Here is a 25,342-nt window from a genome sequence, read left to right as displayed (position 1 = left end):
ATGTCAGGGTACTGTGACACATCATTTGGGAATCTCTAATGGAGCAACACCCAGGGGAACACGGGCCAAGCAATGACTGCTTGGCAAGTCCTTCTCACGTGGCAGATCAGTAAATATCTGTTGCTCTGGAAATATCAGAAGGGCCAACTGTAATAAGGGTATGTTTTGGTGTGTGTATATATTCTGCTGGGGAAACAGCTCATGTTTATCTCTCCTCCTCCCAGCCTCCCAGGGTTTACGATGGGGCCTTCTTTTAATGATTAACAGCCAAGAGGGCAGAGACGAAGGAATTTGTTCTGGGTTGCGAAGCAAAGAAGTACTTTCTCAGACCGTGTGACCCAAGATGGAAACACTGATGGGGACTGACAGGGTTTGGGTAGAATCCCAGAAAGCAGTTCTGAGGTTGGTAGGGAAAGGAAAGAAAAATGAAGCCTCTTCCTTACCTCTTACTGCCAGAGTGAGCATCTCGACTGAAATTTGAACTGTGCTTATTAATGGAATAATTAGTCAGGTGCATGCAGATATCATCCTGGGGAAAGAGACACACATCTGTGGGGTCAGCTCAGAAGGGCAGGCCCCCTGCTTCCTCTCTGTGCCCTCCCATGGCCCCTGGAGCTTGAAGGGATGGAAAGAAAAGGAAGTTTTAGGGCTTATTTAGTGTGGCAAAATAGAGGAAGTAAGAAGGGGTGTCCTGCAGCCTCAAGCCTAAGAAACTCCAATTCTGCTGGGCGTGGTGGCTCATGCTTGTAATCCCAGCACTTTGGGAGACTGAGGTGGGCAGATCACGAGGTCAGGAGTTCAAGACCAGCCTGATTAACACAGTGAAACCCCATCTCTACTAAAAATACAATAATTAGCTGGGCCTGGTGGTGCGCACCTGTAGTCCCAGCTACTCAGGAGGCTGAGGCAGGAGAATGGCGTGAACCCGGGAGGCAGAGCTTGCAGTGAGCTGAGATTGCGCCACTGCACTCTAGCCTAGGCGACAGAATGAAACTCCATCTCAAAAAAAAAAAAAAAAAAAAAAACTCCAATTCTTTATGAGATTGGGTTGTGCCCAGCCTGAGAAAAACTTCAGGAGTCCTGGGGGTCCAGGAAAGGCGGGGATGGCAGGGTTGCTCACCCATGGCCTTTTCTCCTTGAGTACCCCTGAACTGTGGTTCTGGCTTTGGAGTCAGGCAGACCTGGCCACAAGCCCCAGACTCACCTCTTCCTATCTATGTGACCTTGGACAAGTCCCTTATGCTCTGAGTTTTAATCTCGTCATTCGTAAAATGGGGATAATCATCCCTCTCTCTGAGGGTTCCTGGGAGGGCTAAATGAAACCCGGCACATAGCAAGCGCTCAACAAATGACCCTCACAATGTCTTGAGAACGTGGATTTAACTAGGATTTTTTTTTTTAATCATGCTATGGGGATAGGGTGAGGAAGTGTGTCCCCTTAGCTCACCAGGTTGTCTGTGCAAGGGCGGGAGTAAGAGGTCGTCGCAAAGCGGGCCAGTCCTTCATTGTACACAAAAATCCTGAGAGGGTCACAGGATGTCACCAGTACATAAATCCGTAGGTCAAACTTAAACCCATCAATGATAAAGGGCTGGAAGGAGAGAACAGAAGTCAGACATGCATTAGGGGAGAAATTTACACTTGAAAATCACTAGCTCCTGCCTTGTTTCCATGGAGTTGGCTCCAACATTGCCTAGTGTTGTGGAGGGAAGGCTTGTCCAGGGTCAGAGAGAAGAACAAGGAGACTTGGGCTCTGGGTCCCAACATGTGACCCTGTGGAGGTCACTAAACCACACTATGCCTTGGTTTCCTGATCTGTCAAGTGACACAAGTAACCACCTCTAAGAGGTATCTTGGCAATTAAACAGAGAAACATTAAACAGTCCTCTGAGGCCGGGCTATAATCCTAGCACTTTGAGAGGCTGAGGCAGATGGATCATCTGAGGAGTTCGAGACCAGCCTGGCCAACATGGTGAAACCCCATCTCTACTAAGAATACAAAAATTCACCAGGCGTGTTGATGGGCACCTATAATCCCAGCTACTCAGGAGGCTGAGGCAGGAGAATCGCTTGAACCCCAGGGGTCAGAGATTGCAGCGAACCAAGATCACGCCACTTCACTCCAGCCTGGGCGAAAGAGCGAAACTCCATCTCAAAAAAAAAAAAAAGTCCTCTGATGGGCCAGGTGCAGTGGTTTATGTCTATAATCCCAACACTTTGGGAGGCTGAGGAGGGAGGATTGCTTGAGCTCAGGAGTTCAAGAACAGGCTGGGCAACAAAGTGAGACCTTGACTCTACTAAAATTCAAAAAAAATTAGCCAAGTGTGGTGGTGCAAGCCTGTAGTCTTAGCTACTCAGAAGGCTGAGGTGGAAGGATTGCTCCAGCCTAGGAGGTCGAGGCTGCAGTGAGCCCTGATCACACTACTGCACTCTAGCCTGGGTGACAGAGTGAGACCCTGTCTCAAAATAAATAAATAAATAAGTAAATAAAAATTCTTTGATAAGCCAGGCACGGTGGCTCACGCTGGGAATCCCAGCACTTTGTGAGGCCGAGGCAGGAGGATCTCTTGAGCCTAGGAGTTTAAGACCAGCCTCAGCAACATAGAGACCCTATCTCTACAAATAAATTTTTTTTTAATAAAAAATTAGTCTGGGCACAGTGGTTCACACCTGTAATCCCAGCACTTTGGGAGGCCAAGTCAGGCAGATCACTTGAGGTCAGGAGTTTGAGACCAGCTTGGTCAACATGGTGAAACCCCGTCTCAACTAAAAATACAAAAATTAGCTGGCTGTGCTGGTGGGTGTCAGCTACTTGGGAGGCTAAGGCAGGAGAATCACTTGAACCTGAGAGGCAGAGATTGCAATGAGCCGAGACTGCACCACTGCACTCCAGCCTAGCAGCGGAGTGAGGCTCTGTCTCAAAAAAATAACAATTACAAATTAACCAGATGCGGTGGCATGTGCCTGTAATCCTAGCTCTACTGGGGAGGCTGAGGTGGGAGGATTGCATGAACTCAGGAGTTTGAGGTTACAATGAGCTATGATTGTGCCACTGCACTCCAGTCAGAGTGACAGAGCAATACCCTATCTCTAAAGAAATAAAAATAAAATATAGTCTTTTGATGCATGGACATATTGTCACCATTCAGGGCTACATATTGTTGCAGTTCTTTTTCTTTTCTTTTCTGTTTTTTTGTTTTGTTTTGTTTTGTTTTTTGAGACAGGGTCTCCAGCATCTCACCCTGTTGCCCAGGCTGGAGTGCAGTGGCACAATCTTGGCTCACTGCAACCTCTGCTTCCTGGGCTCAAGCGATTCTCCAGCCTTAGCCTCTGGAGTAGCTGGAACTACAGGCATGTGCCACCACACCTGGCTAATTTTTGTTGAGAAAGGGTTTCGTCATGTTTCTCAGGCTGGTCTGAAACTCCTAAGCTCAAAGCAATCCACCTACCTTGGCATCCCAAAATGCTGGGATTACAGGCTTGAGCCACTTTGCGCAGCCAACACACAGTGGCAGTTCTACAAGAGTCCTCCCTGCAATGTCATCTCCTGGCCATTTCTTCCCAGAGAGATCAGTGTGTCCCACTCTGTCCACGCTCCTAGAGGGCTCCCTCCCCACAGTGGGCTGTGACCGACGACCTCCAGTCAAAGAGAAAAGCTGATTGCTCTCTAGTACCATGCCCTTTTCCCACATGAGGGCTGTCCCAAACCGAAGGTGCTCCCCTAGCCCTAATGTGTTAGAGGAAAAGGGCCAGCCTGGTAGGGCCAGACCAATTGACAAGGGTAAAAGGATAAGAGACACTCTGGCCCAGGCACGTGCCAGCACCCCTGGTCAGAACGTTTGGTCTGACAAAGTGCAAGGCAGAAGCCAGGTCAGCTCCACCTCCGTCTTCACCCTCCATTCCCTCATTTCGCATTCTGTCCAGTAGAGCTGAAGCCCGCGGTTGCTGTGGGTGATAAATAAATAATCACAATGAGGAAGTACCTTTGAAATATAGAGCTGACAGATCATATCCTCCCCTGGTTTGATTTCTTTCACTGTCCGGGTGATGAATATACCTTTCCCTTGGCAGCCCGAATCCGGCTTACAAATGTATGTCTTATTTTTTCTTGACCTGCTGTAGGTCTGCAAATCTCCCCAGCTACCAGAGCAGGGAGGGAACAAGATACATCTTTAGCTGGGGAACAATGAAAAGGAAGGCTAACTCTTTATGAAGAAAAGAAAGAAAAGCTATCTAATGTGACAAAGCCCTGGCATTGACAGATGCCCAGAGGTCCAGCAATGGGAGGCAGTAGAGCACACACAGCAGGGAGTGTGGGCTTCAGAGGGAATTCAGGCCTGGGTTGAAGCCCAAGCAACACCACTTACCAGCGGTGCAACCCTTTGCAAGGACTTGACCTCTCTAAACCTCAACTTCATCATCTGTACAGTAAAGATAATAACGACACCCATCTGCTGTGGTGCTTAGCTGCATGACATAATGCGGGCACAGTGCTGCATGCCCCATCAAGGTGACCATGGCACGGGTAGTTTGGTCTTCTGGGCTTGCAGGTAGGAGCTTTGGAGTTCTGGACCTGGCTCAAGCCCTGACAAGTGATGTGACTTTGGATCCATCAGTCTCTCACCCCGCGCTGGGCTTCAGTGTCTCATCTGTGACGCCTCCATTTTAGTCAGAGTATGAGAGAGCAAATCATATATTTGAACATATTTTGTGGAAAGTATATTCAGAAGAAAGAAATCAACTAAATGAGTGGATTCTGTCTCTCAGTCTCGCTATACTTCTGTGTTTTAACTCAAAGGAACCTTGTAACCATTGGAAAAATCACCTAACTGCAATGTTCCTCAGTAACCATGAAATCTGGAGCTCCTGTTAACCTGATGGCAAATACATTTCCTTCTAATTTGCTGCTAAGCCCTGAAACTTGTTCCAGACAAGCGAAGGAAAGTCTGAGAACCCTGGAGCTCTTGGTTTTGGAAAGCACTGGGTGGAGAGGGGAGGATGGAATTCCTCTGATGCCCCTGCCATGTGAGTATAATCTGATAGTGGCACTGTTCACTGTCTCAGCCCTGTCTCAGCCACCAGATTGCACCCCAGGTCATGTATGTCATCTCACATTTCTCCTGTTCCTCGGTGGTGTGGTCCAGAGCATTTTACATACCAGGAACTGATGTCGTTTTGAAATGGATATAAAGAGAGCAGAGAAGGGGAAGTGCTGACTGCTATCCATAGCATTGCATGGGACAGAGGTCAGGCATCCCTCCCTGCTCCTAACCTGGGTGCTAACCACTACCACACTCTCTCCAGAGGTGCTCATGGTCCTTAAAGATTCAGAAACTGCACAGTTACGTGGTTGGAATGAGTTCAAAATCAACAGCTTTCAGCATCAGAACAAACTCTAACCCTAACTGCAGGTACAGGCTCCAGGGCACCCAGCCCCTAAATGTCATCTAATTTTACAGGCAGAGCCTTGTGTTTTCTCAACCTTGGACACACCCTTTATCCCTTATCTTCCTGAACAGGAGCCAGAGAGATGGGAGATCATATGGGCAGGGAAAGTGGCAACCAGGGAATCAGGGGCAAGAGGAAACATAAATGGGGAGAGGACTGGAGAAGGAAGCACAGGGCAGGGGGCACTCACTCAGCAGGAAGACACCAGGTCCTAGGGAAAAAGTGGAAATCTTTAGGGAACATCTTTAACATGCGGCTCATATTCCTGGCCAGCAAGTCCTTCCGGCAGATTTCACTCATCCCGGGAAAGTGATTGATCTTCTGCAAGGGAAGCGGAATTCATGAGCAATCGAGGGACATGGGAGTACCACAAAATCTCCTTGGGACACAGGTGTAAAAATGGGGCCCCACCGGGTAAGATGCCGCACTTAAACCAAGGACCATCACTAGCCCAAATACCTGGTAACTTTTCATTTCCATCACCCGCTCCAGTGATACTGAGTAATCTGTCCAATAGAGAGTCCAGTCATCGTTTTCCCCTCCCTCTCTAAGGCCGTACTGTTGGGCGGCCCTGCGCACTATTGAAGAAAGAAAGGCCTATTAGCCCAGGAAGTGGGGGAGGAGCATGGGGTGGGGAGGTTCCATTACTAGGTGCTCCCAGACCAAGTACTGAAGCGAGAGAACTCAGCTCCTTGAGACTGGAAGCCATCTTGCCCTGTCTCCATTAATGCAAGAATGGAAAGTCAAACACTGCCACTGCATCACTTGAGCCCAGGAGTTCAAGACCAGCCTGGCCAACATGGCAAAACCCCGTCTCTACTAAAAATACAAAAAATTAGCTGGGTGTGGTGGGGCATGCCTGTAATCCCAGCTACTCAGGAGGCTGAGGGAGAGAATAACCTGAGCCCTGTAAATCGAGGCTGCAGTGAGCCGTGATCATGCCACTGCACCAGTGAAGGTTTCATGTCACATGAAGTGCTCATGGCACTTCAGCCTGAGCAACAGGAGACCCTGTGAGAGAAAGAAAAGAAGGAAGGAAAAGAAAGAAAGAGAGAGAGAGAGAAAGAAAAAGAGAAAAGAAAGAAAAAAAGAAAGAAAGAAAGAAAGAAAGAAAGAAAGAAAGAAAGAAAGAAAGAAAGAAAGAAAGAAAGAAAGAAAAGAAAGAAAGAGAATAAATAAAGGAACACAGAGTTGAAAACTACTGAAAAATCCAGCCTGTACTCAATGATCCCCATAGAAGGTTATCTGGGGTGAATGATTTGCCTGTTCTGGCTTCCCTTTGCCAGAAAGCAAGCTTCTGGCTTTCCTCCAAACACCAAGCTCTGAATGTTCAGGGAATATAAACTAATCCTTAACATTAGTCAGAGCCAAGCTTAATTAGTATATGGTATATTAAGCATACTTTTTTCTAAAGTACACACTGGATTTCAAAACTATATCTGTGATGTCATATCCTTTCTGTCCCTGTTAGGATTAATAAGTAGGAGCTGACTCCAACACAAACTCAAATGCCTTCAAGGGCCTAGAATGGGAGAAGTGCCTGCAGTAACCGGGACAGTACAAGACTAAAGCATTCACATTTGAATTTAAAATACAGCAACAGTCTGGGCACAGTGGCTCATGCCTGTAATCCCAGCACTTTGGGACGCCAAGGCGGACAGATCACCTGAGGTCAGGAGTTCGAGACCAGCCTGGTCAACATGGCAAAACCTTGTCTCTAATAAAAAGACAAAAATTATCTGGGCATGGTGGTGTGCACCTGTACTCCCAGCTACTTGAGAGGCTGAGGCAGGAGAATCACTTGAACCTGGGAGGCGAAGGTTGCAGTGAGCCAAGATCATGCCACTGCACTCCAGCCTAGGGGACAGAACGAGACTCCATCTCAAAAAAAATAAATAAATGGCCAGGTGCAGTGGCTCATGCCTGTAATCCCAGCACTCTGGAAGGCCGAGGCAAGTAGATCACCTGAGGTCGGGAGTTCGAGACCCACCTGACCAACATGGAGAAACCCCCATCTCTACTAAAACTACAAAATTAGCCGGGCAAGGTGGTGCATGCCTGTAATCCCAGCTACTCAGGGGGCTGAGGCAGGAGAATCGCTTGAACCCAGGAGGCAGAGGTGGCAGTGAGCTGAGATCGTGCCATTACACTCTAGCCTGGGCAATAAGAGTGAAACTCAGTCTTAAAAAAAATAAAATAAAATGAATAAATAAATACAATACAGCAACAGCCGGGCACAGTGGCTCACACTCATAATCCCAGCACTTTGGGAGGCTGAGGTAGGTGGATCACTTGAGGTCAGGAGTTTGAGACCAGCATGGCCAACATTGTGAAACCCCCTCTCTACTAAAAATACAAAATTAGCCAGGCATGGTGGCACTTGCCTGTAATCCCAGCTACTTGGGAGGCTGAGGCAGGAGAATCACCTGAACCTGGGAGGTGGAGGTTGCAATGAGCTGAGATCACGCCACTGCGCTCCAGAGCAAGACGCCGTCTCAAAAAAAGAAAAAAAAAAAAAAAGCAACAGCAACAGCAACACTGTGCTCTGAAGTACAAAATAGGTCTGTAGATCAGGTTCAGTTCACGAACTGCAAGTTTGTAACTTGTGCTCTAAAACAGAGCCACTGGCTGCAGCAACAGCTGTCTCTTACAATTAGATCCCCAAATCACTATATATAAGAATTACAGATAGTTGAAGTACACACCATTCTGGTGAAAACCCATGACTCTTGGAATAAGATTCCCAACTTCCTTAATTAAGTAGTTCATTGAGCTAGGAGAACTGAAGGACAGGATTTGGAGACACACACTTCCATCCTCACAAATACACAAAAGTGACTCTTCCCAACGCTTTGGGAGAATCCGATGGGTCCCCATTATAGATCCCCTGAATGTAGATGCTCACCACTCTCATACCGGCAGCTGGATAGATTGATCACCAATCATCTGGAAAAGAGAAAAAGGAAAGCAGCAAGACAGAAACACATTTGCCGGAACAAGTGACTGTGCCCAGAAACATCCTGTCCCAGGTGGAGCTCTCTGAAATCTAGCCTGCCATGCTAAGCCTGGTTTGACCACCCCTGTTGCTGAAGACACGAGTCCAAAGGGGTACAGCATGGTGGAAAACATGGCATCAGGGTACTATTACTCTACCCGGAAGGTAGAAATTCTGTGTTGCCATTACAGCTAATCTCGCTTGCAGCTTCTCACTAACATATTGCCTCAAGCCTTTTACTCCACTGGCTCATCAGGGACAGGAATTGAACACCTTTTTGGCCAAAATACTTGTCTCTTTCCTCTTCCCCCCATTAAGGGAAGCTATGAATAAGAAAGTGGACAAGCTTTTCCATTCATCAATCAGTCTGAATGGAGCAAGGCATGGTGAAATATTAAACAAGAACCGGAATGCACAAGCTGCAGTTGGATCCTGATAAGTCAGTATGGTGCTATCATATTGAAGGTGCACTAAATTTCCAGGACAAATAAGCGCCTTCTTAAAACAAGGAAATCTTCTCTTCCTGCTATTTTTTTTAAAGGCATCCTAAACACAAATAGAATGAAAATTAGGACAAGGTGTGGTTTTTTAGATTACACACACGATCATTTGATTCTATAAAACAGATAATCAAAAGTAGATTCTTTTTATATGAACCAAAAGTGGTGAGATATTGACAGTCTCGGCACACAGCTTCTCCTTTACCTTCTCATCATCAGCCAAGACCCCCTTCCCTCCAGGTCCTTCCTGTTCTTACCAACATGGCTCCCCATTCCCCAGCTTTCAATCCTAACCTCTTTTTCTTCCTCTTCTTCTTGCCTTGCTGCTGGGCATTCTGAAGTCTGTTTTGTGCCCCTGGGTTCACTCTCACAAAAGCCAGCGCGATGGTTTCTTTTGGATCTTCTATGGAACTGTCCCCCTTCTCTTCGGAGTTTGCCCCTTCCTGGCTTTCCAAAGTCCGGCACCGTGGCATCTCCCTGGCCTGAGAGGAGGCTCTGGGGAAATACCAGGCCCCTAGAGAGAGGGCAGAGGGAGCCGCAGTTACAGGGATCCACCTGCAGGGGGACCCCCTCCCTCGCTCATGTGGGTGGTGACCCAGGGTTCTAATTCAAGGCAACAGGTTGCAGTTTATACAATGCCACCCGGCCTCCGTGGTTTGATGCAAACTCTGGGAGGGAGCTGATTCCACCTTTTGCCATTGGCTGTGACCTTGGAGACTCACTCAGCCAACCCTAGCCTTGGTTTTTCCCTCCTGGGATTTTCAGGAGAAGCCAGAGATGCTATGCATGGCACCACCTGGTAAACAATATTAAAGTGAGTGAGTGTCTGGAAACAGTGAAGCCCCAAGCCTTCCTAGCTGAGAGAGTTAGTCCCAGAGGGTGCAGGTAGAGGTGCTTTGAGGAGGTCTGTTAACTGTTTCAGCACTGCAGTGAACCTCCCCCACAACAATATGCTGGCCTGAAAATGAATGCAACTGCCGCTCGTGGAGTACAGGACTAATGTATAGCTGACTGAACAGTAAGATTCAAGCCCAGGGCCAGATGCAGACCTTCAGAGACACCAACCACAGAGAAGACTATGTCTCCCCCACCATCCATTCCAAAATAAAAACAAGATCAAATTATAAAATACATATAAGGAAGTCCAGCAAAGATCTCATCCTCCCTGGCCCCATGAGATTTCTTTCATGTTTGCTCAAAATGGCAAATATTGCTGGGCACAGTGGCTCACGCCTGTAATCCCAACACTCTGGGAGGCCGAGGCAGGCAGATCATTTGAGGTCAGGAGTTTGAGACCAGGCTGGCCAACATGGTGAAACCCGGTCTCTATTAAAAATACAAAAAAAAAAAAAAAAAAAAAAAAAGGCCAGGCGCAGTGGCTCATGCCTGTAATCCCAGCACTTTGGGAGGCCAAGGCAGGCGGATCACCTGAGGTCGGGAGATTGAGACCAGCCTTACCCACATAGAGAAACCCCGTCTCTACTAAAAATACAAAAATTAGCCGGGCATGGTGGTGCATGCCTGTAATCCCAGCTACTCAGGAGGATGAGGCAGGAGAATCGCTTGAACCTGGGAGGCAGAGGATGTTGTGAGCCAAGATCGTTGCACTCCAGCCTGGGCAACAAGAAAGAAACTCCGTCTCAAAAAAAAAAAAAAAAAACGAAAAATAAATTAGCTATACGTGGTGGCGAGTACCTGTAATCCCAGTTACTCAGGAGACTGAGGCAGGAAAATCGCTTGAACTGGAAGGCGGAGGTTGCAGTGAGCCAAGATCATGCCACTGCACGATTTTTTTTGACTCCGTCTCAAAAAAAAAATTAATTAATTAATTAAAAAATTAAAAATAATAATTTCTCTTTTGTTGTTGTAGTTTTTTGTTTTTTGAGAGGGAGTTTCACTCTTGTTGTCCAGGCCGGAGTGCAATGGTGCGATCTTAGCTCACTACAACCTCTGCCTCCCAGGTTCAAATGATTCTCCTGCCTCAGCCTCCTGAGTAGCTGGGATTACAGGCATGCACCACCATGCCTGGCTAATTTTGTACTTTTAGTAGAGATGGGGGTTTCTCCATGTTGGTCAGGCTGGTCTCAAACTCCCAACCTCAGGTGATCTGCCTGCCTCGGCCTCCCAAAGTGCTGGGATTACAGGTGTGAGCCACCTCACCCTGCCAAAATAATAATTTCTAAGCATACTTATTCTAATATAATTGTAATCAATTTTGTATTTGCTTTTTGCCCACTTAGTAGATCATAAACAGCCTTTTCATTGTAACAGAGTTTACATGTTTCTGGGTTTTTTGGTTTGTTTGTTTGTTTGTTTTGAGACAGAGTCTTGCTTTGTTTCCCAGGCTATAGTGGGTACAATCTCGGCTCACTGCAACCTCTGCCTCCTGGGTTCAAGCAATTCTTGTACTTCAGTCCCCCAAAAAGCTGGGATTACAGGCATGCACCACCACACCCAGCTAACTTTTATATTTTTAGTAGAGACAGGGTTGCGCCAAGTTAGCCAAGCTGGTCTTGAACTCCTGACCTCAAGCAATCTGCCTGCCTCTGCCTCTCACAGTGTTGGGATTACAAGCATGAGCCACCACGCCTGACCATTTCTAGTTTTTAATGGCTGTATGTATTCCATTGAAAGAATGCACCTGAATGTAACCAATCATTGTCCTATTGTTGGAAATGTAAGTCGCTGCCAATTTTGATATTATATAAATAGCTCTAAAATGCACTCTTGCATGTGCAGAAGGCCTTTTACTTACTTAGGGTTATTTTCTTAATATCTTGATATTACAGGGTTAATGAATATGCAAATTACATCACTTCTCATATGTATATATATAAAATACCATGTTGCTTCCCAGAGGGATTGCAATAATTTGGACTAGTACCAGCAATATGCAACAAGAGTAGGCTCACCAGAGCCCCACAATGTCTTGGGAATCACCTCCCCTCTATATACAAATTTGCTATTTCTGTTTTGTTTTTTTTTTTTTTTTTTGCTTTGTTTTGTTTTGAGATGGTGTCTTGTTCTGTCACCCAGGCTGGAGCACAGTGGTGCAACCTCAGCTCACTGCAACCTCCGTCTCCCGGGTTCAAGTGATTCTCCTGCCTCAGCCTCCTGAGTAGCTGGGATTACAGGCATCCGCTACCATGTCAGGCTAATTTTTTTGTATTTTTAGTACAGACAGGGTTTCACCATATTGGCCAGCCTGGTCTCAAACTCTTGACCTCAAATGATCTGCCCGCCTCAGCCTCCCAAAGTGCTGGGATTACAGGCGTGAGCCACCGCACCTGGCCCAAACTTGTTAATTCTTTTTTTTTTTTTTTGAGACGGAGTCTTGCTCTGTCGCCCGGGCTGGAGTGCAATGGCCGGATCTCAGCTCACTGCAACCTCTGCCTCCCGGGTTTACGCCATTCTCCTGCCTCAGCCTCCTAAGTGACTAGGACTACAGGCGCCCGCCACCACGCCCGGCTAATTTTTTGTATTTTTTAGTAGAGACAGGGTTTCACCATGTTAGCCAGGTTGGTCTCGATCTCCTGACCTCGTGATCCGCCCGTCTCGGCCTCCCAAAGTGCTGGGATTACAGGCTTGAGCCACCGCGCCCGGCCCCAAACTTGTTAATTCTAGACAACTTTTATACCCTATGGCCAATGTCTTTAATATCACTGCACCCTTCCACCTCTCTCTATTCCTTTCTTTTTTTTTTTTTTTTTTGAGATGCAGTCTGGCTCTGTTGCCCAGGCTGGAGTGCAGTGGCCAGATCTCAGCTCACTGCAAGCTCCGCCTCCCGGGTTTACGCCATTCTCCTGCCTCAGCCTCCCGAGTAGCTGAGACTACAGGCGCCCGCCACCTCGCCCGGCTAGTTTTTTGTATTTTTTTTTTTTAGTAGAGACGGGGTTTCACCGTGTTAGCCAAGATGGTCTCGATCTCCTGACCTAGTGATCCACCCGTCTCGGCCTCCCAAAGTGCTGGGATTACAGGCTTGAGCCACCGCGCCCGGCCTCTATTCCTTTCTAAAACCAAATTTGGAGGCCGGGCGCGGTGGCTCAAGCCTGTAATCCCAGCACTTTGGGAGGCCGAGGCGGGCGGATCACAAGGTCAGGAGATCGAGACCACAGTGAAACCCCGTCTCTACTAAAAATACAAAAAAAAAAAAAAATTAGCCGGGCGCAGTGGCGGGCGCCTGTAGTCCTAGCTACTCAGGAGGCTGAGGCAGGAGAATGGCGTGAACCCAGGAGGCGGAGCTTGCAGTGAGCCGAGATCGCGCCACTGCACTCCAGCCTGGGCAACAGCGTGAGACTCCGTCTCAAAAAATAAAATAAATAAAATAAAAAATAAAACCAAATTTGGTGGTGTGGAGCCCTTTAACTATGGAAGTTACCTAAAAATAATATAATAATAAGCTTTTATGTGGGGATAGTTCTCTGGGCTTTTCAAAGAAGTTTCATATACATGCTTCCATTGAATGCTTACAATGAGAGGGAGGGCAGAATTGTTAAGTCAGCCAAGGATTGCCACTTGTTTCTTTCTCTTTCTGAAGAGGGCTGCCACTTATAGGCAAGACCCTTTGTGGTGACACCAGAGCAGGAGGAAGAAGAGATGTGCTCAGGACAGATAAACCCTGGGTCTTGTGAGTCAATTGTTTCCAGTGAACAGGCACATTGTTGGCAAAGTTCAGGGGAACTAAGGTATATGAAATCTTGACCTTGGGCTGCTCCCTTCCTTGCAGGTAAACGGCCAGCTCCACTCCCCTAGCCCTCCACAACGGCTCCTATGTACCAAGCCCTCAAGGAGGAGTGGCTCTGTTTACCTAAAGGTTAATGTTAACTTGGGGAGAGAAAACTGACCCTGAATTTGACCTCTGGAAGTGCGAATTCTCTTTGCCCATTTTTGAGTCCTTGCCTGAGTGATAAGAACAAGTCGTGGCTCCTTTTATGTGTCTGTCTCAAAGAGTAGGCCAGGTGCAGTGGCTCATGCCTGTAATCCCAACATTTTGGGAGGCCAAGGTGAGAGGATTGCTTGAGCCCAGGAGTTCAAAACCAGCCTGGGCAACAAAGTGAGAACCCATCTCTATTTAAAAAAAAAAAACAACATTAGCTGGGTACAGTGCCACATGCCTGTAGTCCCAGCTACTCAGGAGGCTGAGGTGGGAGGATTGCTTGAGCCTAGGAGTTTAAGGCAGCAGTGAGCCACAGTTGTACCACTGCACTCCAGCCTGGATGACAGAGACCTTGTCTCAAAAAAAGAAAAGAAAGGCCGGACGCGGCGGCTCACGCCTGCAATCCCAACACTTTGGGAGGACGAGGCGGTTGGATCAACTGAGGTTGGGAGTTCAAGACCCACCTGACCAACATGGAGAAACCCCGTCTCTACTAAAAATACAGAAAATTAACCAGGCGGCCGGGCGCGGTGGCTCAAGCCTGTAATCCCAGCACTTTGGGAGGCCGAGACGGGCGGATCACAAGGTCAGGAGATCAAGACCATCCTGGCTAATACGGTGAAACCCCATCTCTACTAAAAAATACAAAAAACTAGCCAGGCGAGGTGGCGGGCGCCTGTAGTCCCAGCTACTTGGGAGACTGAGGCAGGAGAATGGCGTGAACCCGGGAGGCGGAGCTTGCAGTGAGCTGAGATCCGGCCACTGCACTCCAGCCTGGGCGACAGAGCGAGACTCCGTCTCAAAAAAAAAAAAAAAAAAAAAAGAAAATTAACCAGGCATGGTGGTGCAGGCCTGTAATCCCAGCTCCTCAGGAGGCTGAGGCAGGAGAATTGCTTGAACCTGGGAGGCAGAGGTTGTGGTGAGCTGAGATCGTGCCATTGTACTCCAGCCTGGACAACAAGAGCAAAACTCTGTCTCAAAATGAAAAAGGAAAAGAAAATAAAAAAAGGTCAAATTATATTTGCTCTTGCATGAGAGGGCCTCAACCATGTAGAGTAAAAAACTGAGCCCATGCACTTTTAGATGAACTGGGTCACCATGGAATTATTGCCTGCATTCCCTTGTATTCTAGGCTGCCTATGACATAAGAGCCATCTTGGATGGTACCCGAGACAGGTGCAAGATGGCAAACAGTACTTGCCATGTGACCATTTTTGCTTTGTCTTTGGCCTCCTTGCTTTCATTTCCCCCAAGCTTCTCTCCCTGTTTAATCTCCAAGGCTGAATCCTGTCTCTCCGAAGATCCTGAAAGAGAGTATCTCCTTCAAAGTTTGCCTACTGGGGACATGCACGCTGAATCTAGCTTGCAGAAATGTCTACTTCTGGGGCACAGTAGCTCATGCCTATAATCCTAACACTTCAGAAGGCCGAGATAAGGGAATCACCTGAGCCCAGGAGATTGAGGCTGCAGTGAGCTGTGATCATGCCACTGTAACTCCAGCTGGGTGATGGCGAGACCCTGTCTCAAAAAACAATCAAACAAAAAAACCTATGTGTATATATAGTATATGTGTATATATATATAGAGAGAGAGAATACATATATACACATATATAGTAGGTATATATATATAGTGTGTGTGTATGTGTGTGTGTATATATATAGTTGCAAACTACTAGAAAATGCAGATTTCCGTTTCTTTTGGAGAAGTGGGTCTCTATTCCTTCACGTCAGCAATCAACCAGAGCTCAGTAATGCCTCCTGTAGACACTTTCCAGTCTGCCCCAATGTCCAACACTCCTTTTTGTCTCCCTGACACAAGAGCCAACTAACAGTTATCCTTGTGCTATTATTTTTCCTTTTTTTTTTTTTTTTTTTTGAGACAGAGTCTCACTCCATCACCCAGGCTGGAGTGCAGTGGCGTGATCTTGGCTCACTGCAACCACTGCCTCCTGGGTTCAAGTGATTCTCTTGCCTCAGCCTCCTGAGTAGCTGGGATTACAAGTGCCTGCCACCATGCCTGGCTAATTTTTTTTTTTTTTTTTTTTTTTTTTTTTTGAGACAGAGTCTCGCTCTGTCGCCCAGGCTGGAGCGCAGTGGCCGGATCTCAGCTCACTGCAAGCTCCGCCTCCCGGGTTTATGCCATTCTCCTGCCTCAGCCTCCCGAGTAGCTGGGACTACAGGCGCCCGCCACCTCGCCCGGCTTGCCTGGCTAATTTCTGTATTTTTAGTAGAGAACGGAGTTTTATCATACTGGTCAGGCTAGTCTAGAACTCTTGACCTCAGGTGATCCACCCACCTTGGCCACCTGAAGTGCTGGGATTACAGGTGTGAGCCACTGCGCCCAGCCTATTTTTCTTATAGCAGCATTGAGACATCTCTTTTTTAGAGACATGGTCTTGCGACGTTGCCCAGGCTGGTCTCAAATGCCTGTGCTCAAGAGATCCTCCTGCCTCAGCCTTGGAAGTAGCTGGGATTACAGCCATGAGCCACTGTACCCAGCTCAAGAGAGGTGACATTTTCTTAAACCCAGCCCACTTCTTTCATTTAAGCTACAGGCCTAACCCTATAGACACCTGAATTTATACCAGTTCTGCTCTAGTATCTCTGGCCTCCAAGTAGTTTCCAGTGAAAACAAAAGCTACTTCCACCAGGGCCGAGCAGAAAGCTTTTTTTTTTTTTTTTTTTTTTTTTTTACACAGGAGAGTCTCGCTCTGTCACCCAGGCTGGAGTGCAGTGGCGCGATCCCGGCTCACTGCAACCTCCACCTCTCGGGTTCCAGTTATTCTCCTGCCTCAGCCTCCCAAATAGCTGGGATTACAGGCACCTGTCACCGTGCCGGCCTAATTATTTTTGCATTTTTAGTAGAGATGGGGTTTTGCGGCATGAGCCACCACGCCCAGCCAGAAAGCATTTTAATTCCCTGGTTTTCAGAACAAGAATTAAATCTGACCCAGGTGAAACTGGGACCCCTCTCAGACTTTTCAGATGTGGACTTTATTTGGTTCTACAGGACTTATCTTACCAGTCTTAGCAACCACTCCCTGCTCACCTACTGCCCTGCTTACCAATTTTGTTGGTGCCAACACCAAAAGCAGCCTTACAGCCTTGAGGAATAAAAGGAGGAAAGGCAAAAGACATGGCCTAAGGAGAATACAAAGGAGTGAGAGGAGCTGCTGGTGGCATCCTGAAATATACATACATCATGGTGTAAGGGCCTCTGCTGTCAGCTATAGGTGACTAAGTCACTTATTAAGAGGCAGCTGCAGTGTAGTGGCTAAGAACTCAGATTTCAAAGTCTGTCCGTCTGGACTTAAATCCCAGCTCTGCCACGTCCTAGTTGTCTGACCTCAGGCAGCTTATTTAACCTCCTGCCTTAGTTTCCTCGTCTGTAAAGTGGCTTCTCCCAGTTATAGAGATTAAATGAGTTTACTCATTTGACTTAATGCAACACAAAGTTCTTAGAACAGTGCCTGGCACATAGTAGGTACTCACAAAGTGCTCTCTACCACTATCAGCTATGTAACCCTGGACTGTGAACTTCCTGGTGGAAGAGGCTGTGTCTCTGCATTCTCAGCTCCTAGCAGTGTCTAGAAAAGATACTGAAAATGAGATGTCCATATGTTCCTTGAATTAATGGGCTGGAAGAATGAATAAATGCATGAACTGATTAAGCTTCTCCAAGGTTCATTTTCCTTAGCTATATAATAGAAGTGTTGTTGTGAGCATTAGGTAAATAACATTTGTTATTTACATTGTTAAAACATCAACCTTGGGTCCTTCTCATATAGCTGGCACTTAAAATGCTTGTTTCATTCACTTGCAATAGACTACTGACAACCCACTTACCAAGTAGCAGGCATTACACTAAAGCATTTATACACATAATGTCTCATCCTCATAATATCCTATCATAGATACTCTTTCCTCTATTACAGGTGAGAAGACTGACACAGAGAGGTTAAGGTAAGAGGCACAGCTGGGGTTGGGAGACATGTCCATCTGACCCCACAGCCTGTCTCTCCATGCTCCCCTCACTGCCTTTTCCTCTCTGCTGGCCATCCATAAACGGTGTGACCACAAAGTAAAGTAACTGATCTTTTAACTCCCAATAGCAATCTTAGTTTAGTCCCTTAAGAATTAGTTAGGGACAGGCACGGTGGCCCATGCCTGTAATCTCAGCACTTTGGGAGGCCAAGGTGGGCAGAGCACTTGAGCCCAGGGGTTTGACACCAGCCTGGACAACAGGGTGAAACCCAATCTCTACCAATTAATCAATCAATAAATAAGCCAGGTGTGGTGGTGTGTGCCTGTAGTCCCAGCTACTTAGGAGGCTGAGGTGGGAGGATCACTTCAGCCCAGGAGGCTGAGGTTGCAGCAAGTACAGATCACACCACTGCACTCTAGCCTGGAAGACAGAACTAGACCTTGTCTCAAAAAAAAAAAAGAAAAAAAAAATCAGTTGGTTCCATATCATTTTCCTTAAAGCCAACTGCTTCTAAATTCCCATCTCCAACAAGGGCTTGGATCTCTCCAGATTTGCCATAACCTGGTAACAGCTGTATTGTTTCTACTTGTATTTATTTTCACTCTCTTTCCCTTCTTTTCACCAATGTCCACATTGTACCAGGACTCTTATTAAGGGTGTAATTAGAATATTTTCTAAACTTCTATGGAATTCCTGAATGTTAGAGCTGAAAGGAATCTTTTTAGAAGAGGTTTTGAACTCCCTGCCCTCTACCAGTCTGTGCTAGGGGAGGGGACTTGTACATAGCCAGAGAGCAAGTAATCAGAAGCACCATCAAAACCCCAGCTTCCTGGTCCCAAAGTCACCTTCCCATTATGCCGGGTTAGTGGACATGCAAAGTGGACTAAGTGCCTTAGAGAGTTTAATAAAGACTAAGGCTGGGTGCGGTGGCTCACACCTGTAATTCCAGCACTTTGGGAGGCTGAGGTCCCTTGAGGTCAGGAGTTGGAGACCAAGCTGGCAAACATGGTGAAATCCCGTCTCTACTAACAATACAAAAATTAGCTGGGCATGGTGGCAGGCGCCTGTAATCCCAGCTATTCGGTAGGCTGAGGCAGGAGAATTACTTGAACCTGGAAGGCGGACGTTGCAGTGAGCCGATTTCGCATCACTGCACTCCAGCCTGGGCGACAGAGGGAGACACTGTCTCAAAAAAAAAAAAAAAAAGAGAAAAAAAGAAAAAAAAAAAAAAAGACTAAGAGCTGTACTACCAATGTAACAAACACAGTAAATAGCAAAATAGCATCTTCAGTTTTTCTTTCTTTTTCTTTTTTTTTGCGACGGGAGTCTCACTCTGTCACCCAGGCTGGAGTGCTGTCGCGCCATCTCTGCTCACTGCAAGCTCCACCTCCCGGGTTCTCGTCATTCTCCTGCCTCAGCCTCCTGAGTAGCTGGGACTACAGGCGCCTGCCACCGCGCCCGGCTAATTTCTTTTTGTATTTTTAGTAGAGACGGGGTTTCACTGTGTTAGCCAGGATGGTCTCGATCTCCTGACCTCGTGATTCGCCTGCCTCGGCCTCCCAAGGTGCTTGGATTACAAGCGTGAGCCACCGTGCTCGGCCCATCTTCAGTTTTTCTTAATGACACAAGAAAGGGCATTGTGTCATTAAGGAATGGTATCAGTTCACCTTTCCAAGTAGGATAGTTAAGCCACTGAAAAAATTCTCATGTTTCCTTCCATTTTAGTACAGAGTTTGATCTTGAGATCTTCCAAACCAGAGGCTGACAACCAGATCCTGGTTAGACAGCATGAAAATGTCCTACATTGGCCACCAGGGGGAGGGAATAAGCAGTGGGAAGGGTTCACTGGGACGGGTCCATTCATGGTTATTTGGAAAAAACTCAGAGGAGGGTCCGTGTCTCATTTCCACTTCTGAAGGACTACACTTGTTGACTACTCTCCTTTCCCCTGGAGGTGTTGCAGAGGGTGGGAAATGTTTAGTGCTTTCTTTTTTCTTTCTTTCTTTCTTTCTTTTTTTTTTTTTGAGACAGAGTTTCAAAAAAACTCCAGCCTATTGCCCAGGCTGGAGTGCAATGGTGCGATCTCGGCTCACCGCAACTTCTGCCTCCCGGATTCAAGTGATTCTCCTGCCTCAGCCTCCCAAGTAGCTGGGACTACAGGCATGCGCCACCATGTCCAGCTAATTTTTGTGTTTTTAGTAGAGACAGGGTTTCACCATGTTGGTCAGGCTGGTCTCAAACTCCTGACCTCAGGTGATCGGCCCACCTCGGCCTCCCAAAGTGCTAGGATTACAAGCCTGAGCCACCGCACCCCGCGGTTTAGTGCTTTCTTTTGCAAAACTGAATGAACACGGGTATCCTATAAATGATACAAAACAATAATTTGGTGGTTGATTAAGAGAACCATTGGAGAACATATTTCAAGTTGTAGCCAAGTTTTTTCATCTCTGACCTTCACCACCTGGACTTTTTTTCTAGTCTATAGGAATATACAGAGCGCTGAAGGGTTCGCCTATTGTGTCTGTCTGTGAAGTCCCTCTCTTTCCCCAGATAATAGGTTTTCCTTCACATACCTCCTTTTCATCTTTTGGTCCTCATTTCCCTACTGGAAGCATCCCTCTGAAGGCCTCCAGTGGCTAGCTCTTGGAAAATGTCAAAGTGGATGGGGGAAGAAAAGACGTGGAGGTAAGACCTCTGGATCTTGCTTTCAGCTTTGCCCCTCCAATTCAGTATGTCATAAAAATCCGAGCAATTATTTCCTCTCCCATTCCCTATCTTCTCTATAATTACAGGACCACTAGGAGGATAAAAGCTTCACATCTAGAAAAGTGCTTTGGGCTTTGATTCAGACAGGATAAAATAAGATGTTTTTTGTGGTCTTTTGACTTTTCATTTTAGTCACCCTTTGAATTTCAGCCCAGGGCCTGAAAGGGTCCTAAGCAAAATACAGACTAACAAGGCAGGGATGGGGCACCCAGTTGCTCAAGGGCTTTGCCAATAAGAAGAGTTGAGAATGACAGGTCACATGTAGTGGGAACAATAAGAATCTTGCTGACTTATATGCTATCTTTTATTCTGCTAGAAACTGAGAAATTCTGCAAGATTGGAAGATGCAATATTCAGATCAGGCTCATGCCCAGTAATTTTCTCCACAATATTCAGGGCATTGCTAGCAAAGACAGATGGATCTGGATCCAAATCCCAGCTCTACTAGTTTCTAGAACGCGTGACCATGGGTGAGTAACTTAGCCTCTCTGTACCTCAGCTTCTGTATAAGTAAAATAGCGATAATAATATTTATTTTAGGCCGGGCGCGGTGGCTCAAGCCTGTAATCCCAGCACTTTGGGAGGCTGAGATGGGTGGATCATGAGGTCAGGAGATCGAGACCATCCTGGCTAACACGGTGAAACCCCGTCTCTACTAAAAAAAAAATACAAAAAACTAGCCAGGCGAGGTGGCGGGCGTCTGTAGTCCCAGCTACTGGAAAGGCTGAGGCAGGAGAATGGCGTAAACCCAGGAGGCGGAGCTTGCAGTGAGCTGAGATCTGGCCACTGCACTCCAGCCCGGGCGACAGAGCGAGACTGTGTCTCAAAAAAAAAAAAAAAAAAAAAAAAAAAAAAAAAAAAAATTCATTTTATGGAGTCGTTTTAAAGATTAAATGAGTTAATATTTCTAATATCCTTAAAGCAGTGCTTGGTTCAAAATAAAGGCTATATTGTAAAATGAAAATATAAGCCAGGCGTGGTGGCTCATGCCTGTAATTCCAGCACTTTGGGAAGCCAAAGTGGGAGGATCACTTGAGCTCAGGAGTTCGAGACCAGGCTGGGCAATAAAGTGAGACTCTCCCCCCCAGTCTCTTAAAACAAATAAACAAAAAAGAAAATACAGTAATAAGATTGGCATAAATATTAAATATTTTTTGGAGTGCCTCACACATACTGGTGCTTTTAAAAACATTAGCTCCCTTCCCACTTCATCCCCCATGTGATATTTTTCCTAGAGTTCAAATCATAAAGGAGAACCTTCTGCAAAACCAGAAGAGTACTCTTTCAGGAGGGGTGAGAAATAACAACTGGAAATGAAAGAACACCACGCCGGAAGGGGGTAGGGGCATCAGCAGAGGACTATGCCAGCCATGAAAAACGGAAAGAGTCTTTCTGGATGGTTTCTCCAGACAAAGGAAGAACAGTGATGAAGAAAATGACCCAATGATGGGGATGAAGGGGGTGAAGAGAGTTGTGTGAGTCCCAGGGATCGCTGGTGTCTAAGGGACAGCTCCTTGGTGGACTGTGGCTTAGGAAATTGGGGGAGGGCAGGAAATGAACGTTAGTAAGAGGGACTGAAAAGGGGGGAGCCCCGGAGCCGAGGAACCGTGAGGGTGAGTGCCTGGCGCCGTGGAACGCCACTAGGAAAGGCAGCGGGTTACCCTGGGGACCTGGGTCCCATGTAGGTTTACGGAGACGTGTCTAGAGAGGTTTTCAGGGGACAGGCACCAGGAGGCTGCGGTCTGGAGCCAGCACCGGGCTTTGGGGCTCTCTTACCAGCGATTCCTACTCTCCCGTCTCGCCCCGCTGGGCTGCTAGTCCAGCTTGCAACCACACCTGCCGGCCCCCTCCTCGAAGGATGAAGGAGTAACGCTCCCATTGGCTGCCCGACAGCCCCAACCCCAACCCGCGCTCGCCCTAACTTTGGGTCTACCCGGCCCTCATATTTGCATACGGGGCCTTCTAGGCCTTCGATTGGCCCCTGCAGTAGCTGCCATGCCCCCTCCCTCCCGAATCCAATCAACCGCCCAGGCGGTAGGGGAGGGGCGCACCGACGGTTGTCCCTGGAGACGCGCAGGACGCGCGCACAGCGCGCGCGGGCGCCAGGGGCTGGACCGCCGGTCGCCCCCGCCGTCCTACCTGTGCCCAGCTAGCGGAGCCGCAGCCCCAGCCCACCCGCGCCAGTGCCGTCGGGCGTCTTGCGCGGGCGCGGCCGGAACGTCTGGCTCCAGAGGTCCTGCTGCGCTGGGCTGCGGTGAGGGAGGGGGGCACCTTGAATTTAGGCCTTCAGGAGAGGGCAAACCTGAAGCAGGAGGCCATGTGGGAAAACTTTGGTTGGAGACTTAAATCAGCATCTCAGACAAATTAGTGCCAGTGTGACCTTGGGCAGGCCACATTACCTCTGTGAGACTTAGCTTCTTCAACAGGAAAATGCGCATTGCAAACCTGTCATGACCGCTCAGGTGTATTGAATCCTGACCTCACCTCCAGAGGGTGGGGGGTCATGGCCTCCAGTGAACTGATCAGTAAGAAAGGGCCGCCTAGACCGACTGAAGAGTCAGTGAGACTTAAGGAGTCAGGGGTCTGGGCTTCTCAGAGCAACCATTTGGTCCTCAGGTGGAGAATCTGTAGTAGTGACTGGATTCAAATCATTGTAGACGGCCGGGCGCGGTGGCTCACGCCTGTAATCCCAGCACTTTGGGAGGCCTACTGGTGGATCGCTTGAGCTCAGGAGTTCAAGACCAGCTAGGCGACATGGCGAAACCCCCTCTCTACTAAAAATACAAAAATTAACCGGGCGCGGTGCGCGCGCCTGTGGTCCCAGCTATCTGGAGGCTGAGGCGGGAGAATAGTTTGAACACGGGAGGCAGAGGTTGCATTAAGCTGAGATCGTGCCACTGCACTCCAGCCTGGGCAACAGAGGGAAACTTTGTCTCAAATAAATAAGTAACCATTGTTCATTTGGGCCTGGGGTGGTAACCTAAATTCCTCCCAACACAGATCCCCTTCATCTGCTGATGTGCACAGGCAGAACACCAGAGGCAAGGGTGTAGCTCAGCCCCAAGCCGACCCTGGAAGCCTACTACGTGGTGCTTACAGTTACCCCGGAGTGAAGAGAGGGCCCAAGGTGGAACCAGTGGCCCATCTGCCGCTCTTTCAGAAACCCCTCTGCCATTCAGTCAGCCCTCTTCTCTTTTCCCTCCGCAGGTGGGCCCCGTGCTGTGGTGCCCCTCCCCCCGGGCCCTAAGGGGCCAGGTGACCATCATCAACTGGTCACCCAGCAGATGCTTCCCTAAGACCAACTGTCCCAGCCCTGTTCCCCTCCCCCATCCCACTGTTTTCTTTCCCCAGCGTCCTACCAATCTGTTCTGCCTAGCTCCTGTTTGGTCTCCGGTCCCTCAGGAGTGATATTGTGATGGAAATGAGGGAGAGGATGCAGGAGAGAGCAGCAAAGATTTACGGCTTTCAGAGGGTTTCCATTAAAATCCCTGACAACCGGTTATTTATGAGAGGATGCAACGGGAGCTCATAGGTCAGAGCCTGGCACTACTGTCCTTTCGTGGCTGATGACAGGAGCAAACACAGGGTGAACAGTGGAGCTGCCCTCACCGTACAGCAAAGAAAGCTTCAACCCAGTGACAGCCAGGAAAGCAGAGAATATCAGTGATTTGTGCCTGGCAAACCCTAAACAGACAAATCCACAGGGACTTACTGGGCATGAAATCCACTGAGGGACTTACTGGGCATGAAATACACAAATCCACTGAGGGACTTACTGGGCATGAAAAACTGAACCAGAATGATGGAGGCTCCTAATTGTCAAAAATTTGGACCATGTCCTAGGAGCTCTCACAGGCAAGAGTGTGTGGAAAAATCCAGGTGCAACCCTGTTGTTTTCACTGTTGTTTTGTTCCTAAGGCACCCACCTGACTAAACAAATAGTAAAACAACAGTAAAACCTCCGTAAGGTTGTTTGATCTGCACTTCACACACAGCCTTTTCTCAGTTTGGGGTTCTTCCTTCAAGTAGTTAATGAAACAAAGACAGATCCTGCTTCTGCTCACTGAACCAAGGTCCCTCCTAGAAGCCCTTTCTTCCTATGCCAGTCAAAATTATTATTATTTTTTTTTTGAGATGGAGTCTTGCTCTGTTGCCCAGGCTGGAGTTCAGTGGTGCGATCTCAGCTCACTGCAACCTCTGCATCCTGGGTTCAAGCAATTCTCCTGCCTCAGCCTCCCGAGTAGCTGGAATTAGACACCTGCCACCACACCTGGCTAATTTTTGTATTTTTAGTAGAGACGGGGTTTCACCATGTTGGCCAGGCTGGTCTCAAACTCCTGACCTTGTGATCTGCCCTCCTCAGTCTCCCAAAGTGGTGGGATTACAGGCGTGAGCCACTGCGCCCGGCCAAAATAATTTTATTTTGGTTTTTTTTGAGATGGAAAAAAACTTGCTCTGTCGCCCAGGCTAGAGTACAGTGGCATGGTCATGACTCATTGAAGCCTCAAACTCCTGGGCTCAAGCAATCCTCCTGAGTAGCTAGGATTACAGGCTAGGATTACCACCATGCCTGGCTAATTTTTTAAAAAACAATTTTGCAGAGACAGGATCTTTTGTTGCCTCTCAAAAGGTTGGGATCACAGGTGTGAGCCACCGTGCCCAGCCAAAATAAAGTCTTGATATATGTACCAGGAATGAGATAAGGAGTGGGAATGAGGCAAGGATGCTTAGGTAAAATTTTGCATACCCCAGATTTGTTTTGCTTTAAGT

At 47.7% G+C, this 25,342-nt stretch overlaps 1 protein-coding gene and 1 long non-coding RNA gene across 3 annotated transcripts in view; one reads left to right on the top strand and one right to left on the bottom strand.

Moving 5' to 3' along the window:
• The window catches only part of LOC105472329 (tubulin tyrosine ligase like 6), a 55,719-nt gene extending 33,119 nt beyond the window's left edge, over window positions 1–22,600 (bottom strand). The window contains exons 1-9 of one of the 2 annotated variants that reach the window (XM_071082994.1): window positions 22,349–22,464; window positions 20,380–20,448; window positions 9,238–9,457; window positions 8,354–8,394; window positions 5,908–6,026; window positions 5,639–5,769; window positions 3,984–4,140; window positions 1,448–1,591; window positions 444–529 (exon numbers count right to left, since the gene is read on the bottom strand). In XM_071082994.1, coding sequence (XP_070939095.1) covers window positions 444–529; window positions 1,448–1,591; window positions 3,984–4,140; window positions 5,639–5,769; window positions 5,908–5,928 — 539 coding nt within the window. In that variant the 5' untranslated portion in view covers window positions 5,929–6,026; window positions 8,354–8,394; window positions 9,238–9,457; window positions 20,380–20,448; window positions 22,349–22,464. Of the gene's footprint in view, window positions 1–443; window positions 530–1,447; window positions 1,592–3,983; window positions 4,141–5,638; window positions 5,770–5,907; window positions 6,027–8,353; window positions 8,395–9,237; window positions 9,458–20,379; window positions 20,449–22,348 lie in introns of both variants that reach the window. The other variant, XM_071082993.1, reaches the window with a different exon arrangement.
• A 76-nt stretch (window positions 22,601–22,676) lies between these two features.
• On the top strand, window positions 22,677–24,057 carry LOC139359621 (uncharacterized). The gene is made up of 3 exons (XR_011615777.1): window positions 22,677–22,826; window positions 23,573–23,779; window positions 23,924–24,057. It is a non-coding gene; the product is annotated as an uncharacterized lncRNA (long non-coding RNA).
• The last annotated feature ends 1,285 nt before the right edge of the window (window positions 24,058–25,342 follow it).

The sequence above is a fragment of the Macaca nemestrina genome, chromosome 17 (genome assembly GCF_043159975.1).
Source record: "Macaca nemestrina isolate mMacNem1 chromosome 17, mMacNem.hap1, whole genome shotgun sequence".
NCBI lineage: Eukaryota > Metazoa > Chordata > Mammalia > Primates > Cercopithecidae > Macaca > Macaca nemestrina.
The sequence above is the reverse complement of the archived record's forward strand: the minus strand, read 5'-3'. Positions and strand labels throughout refer to the sequence as shown.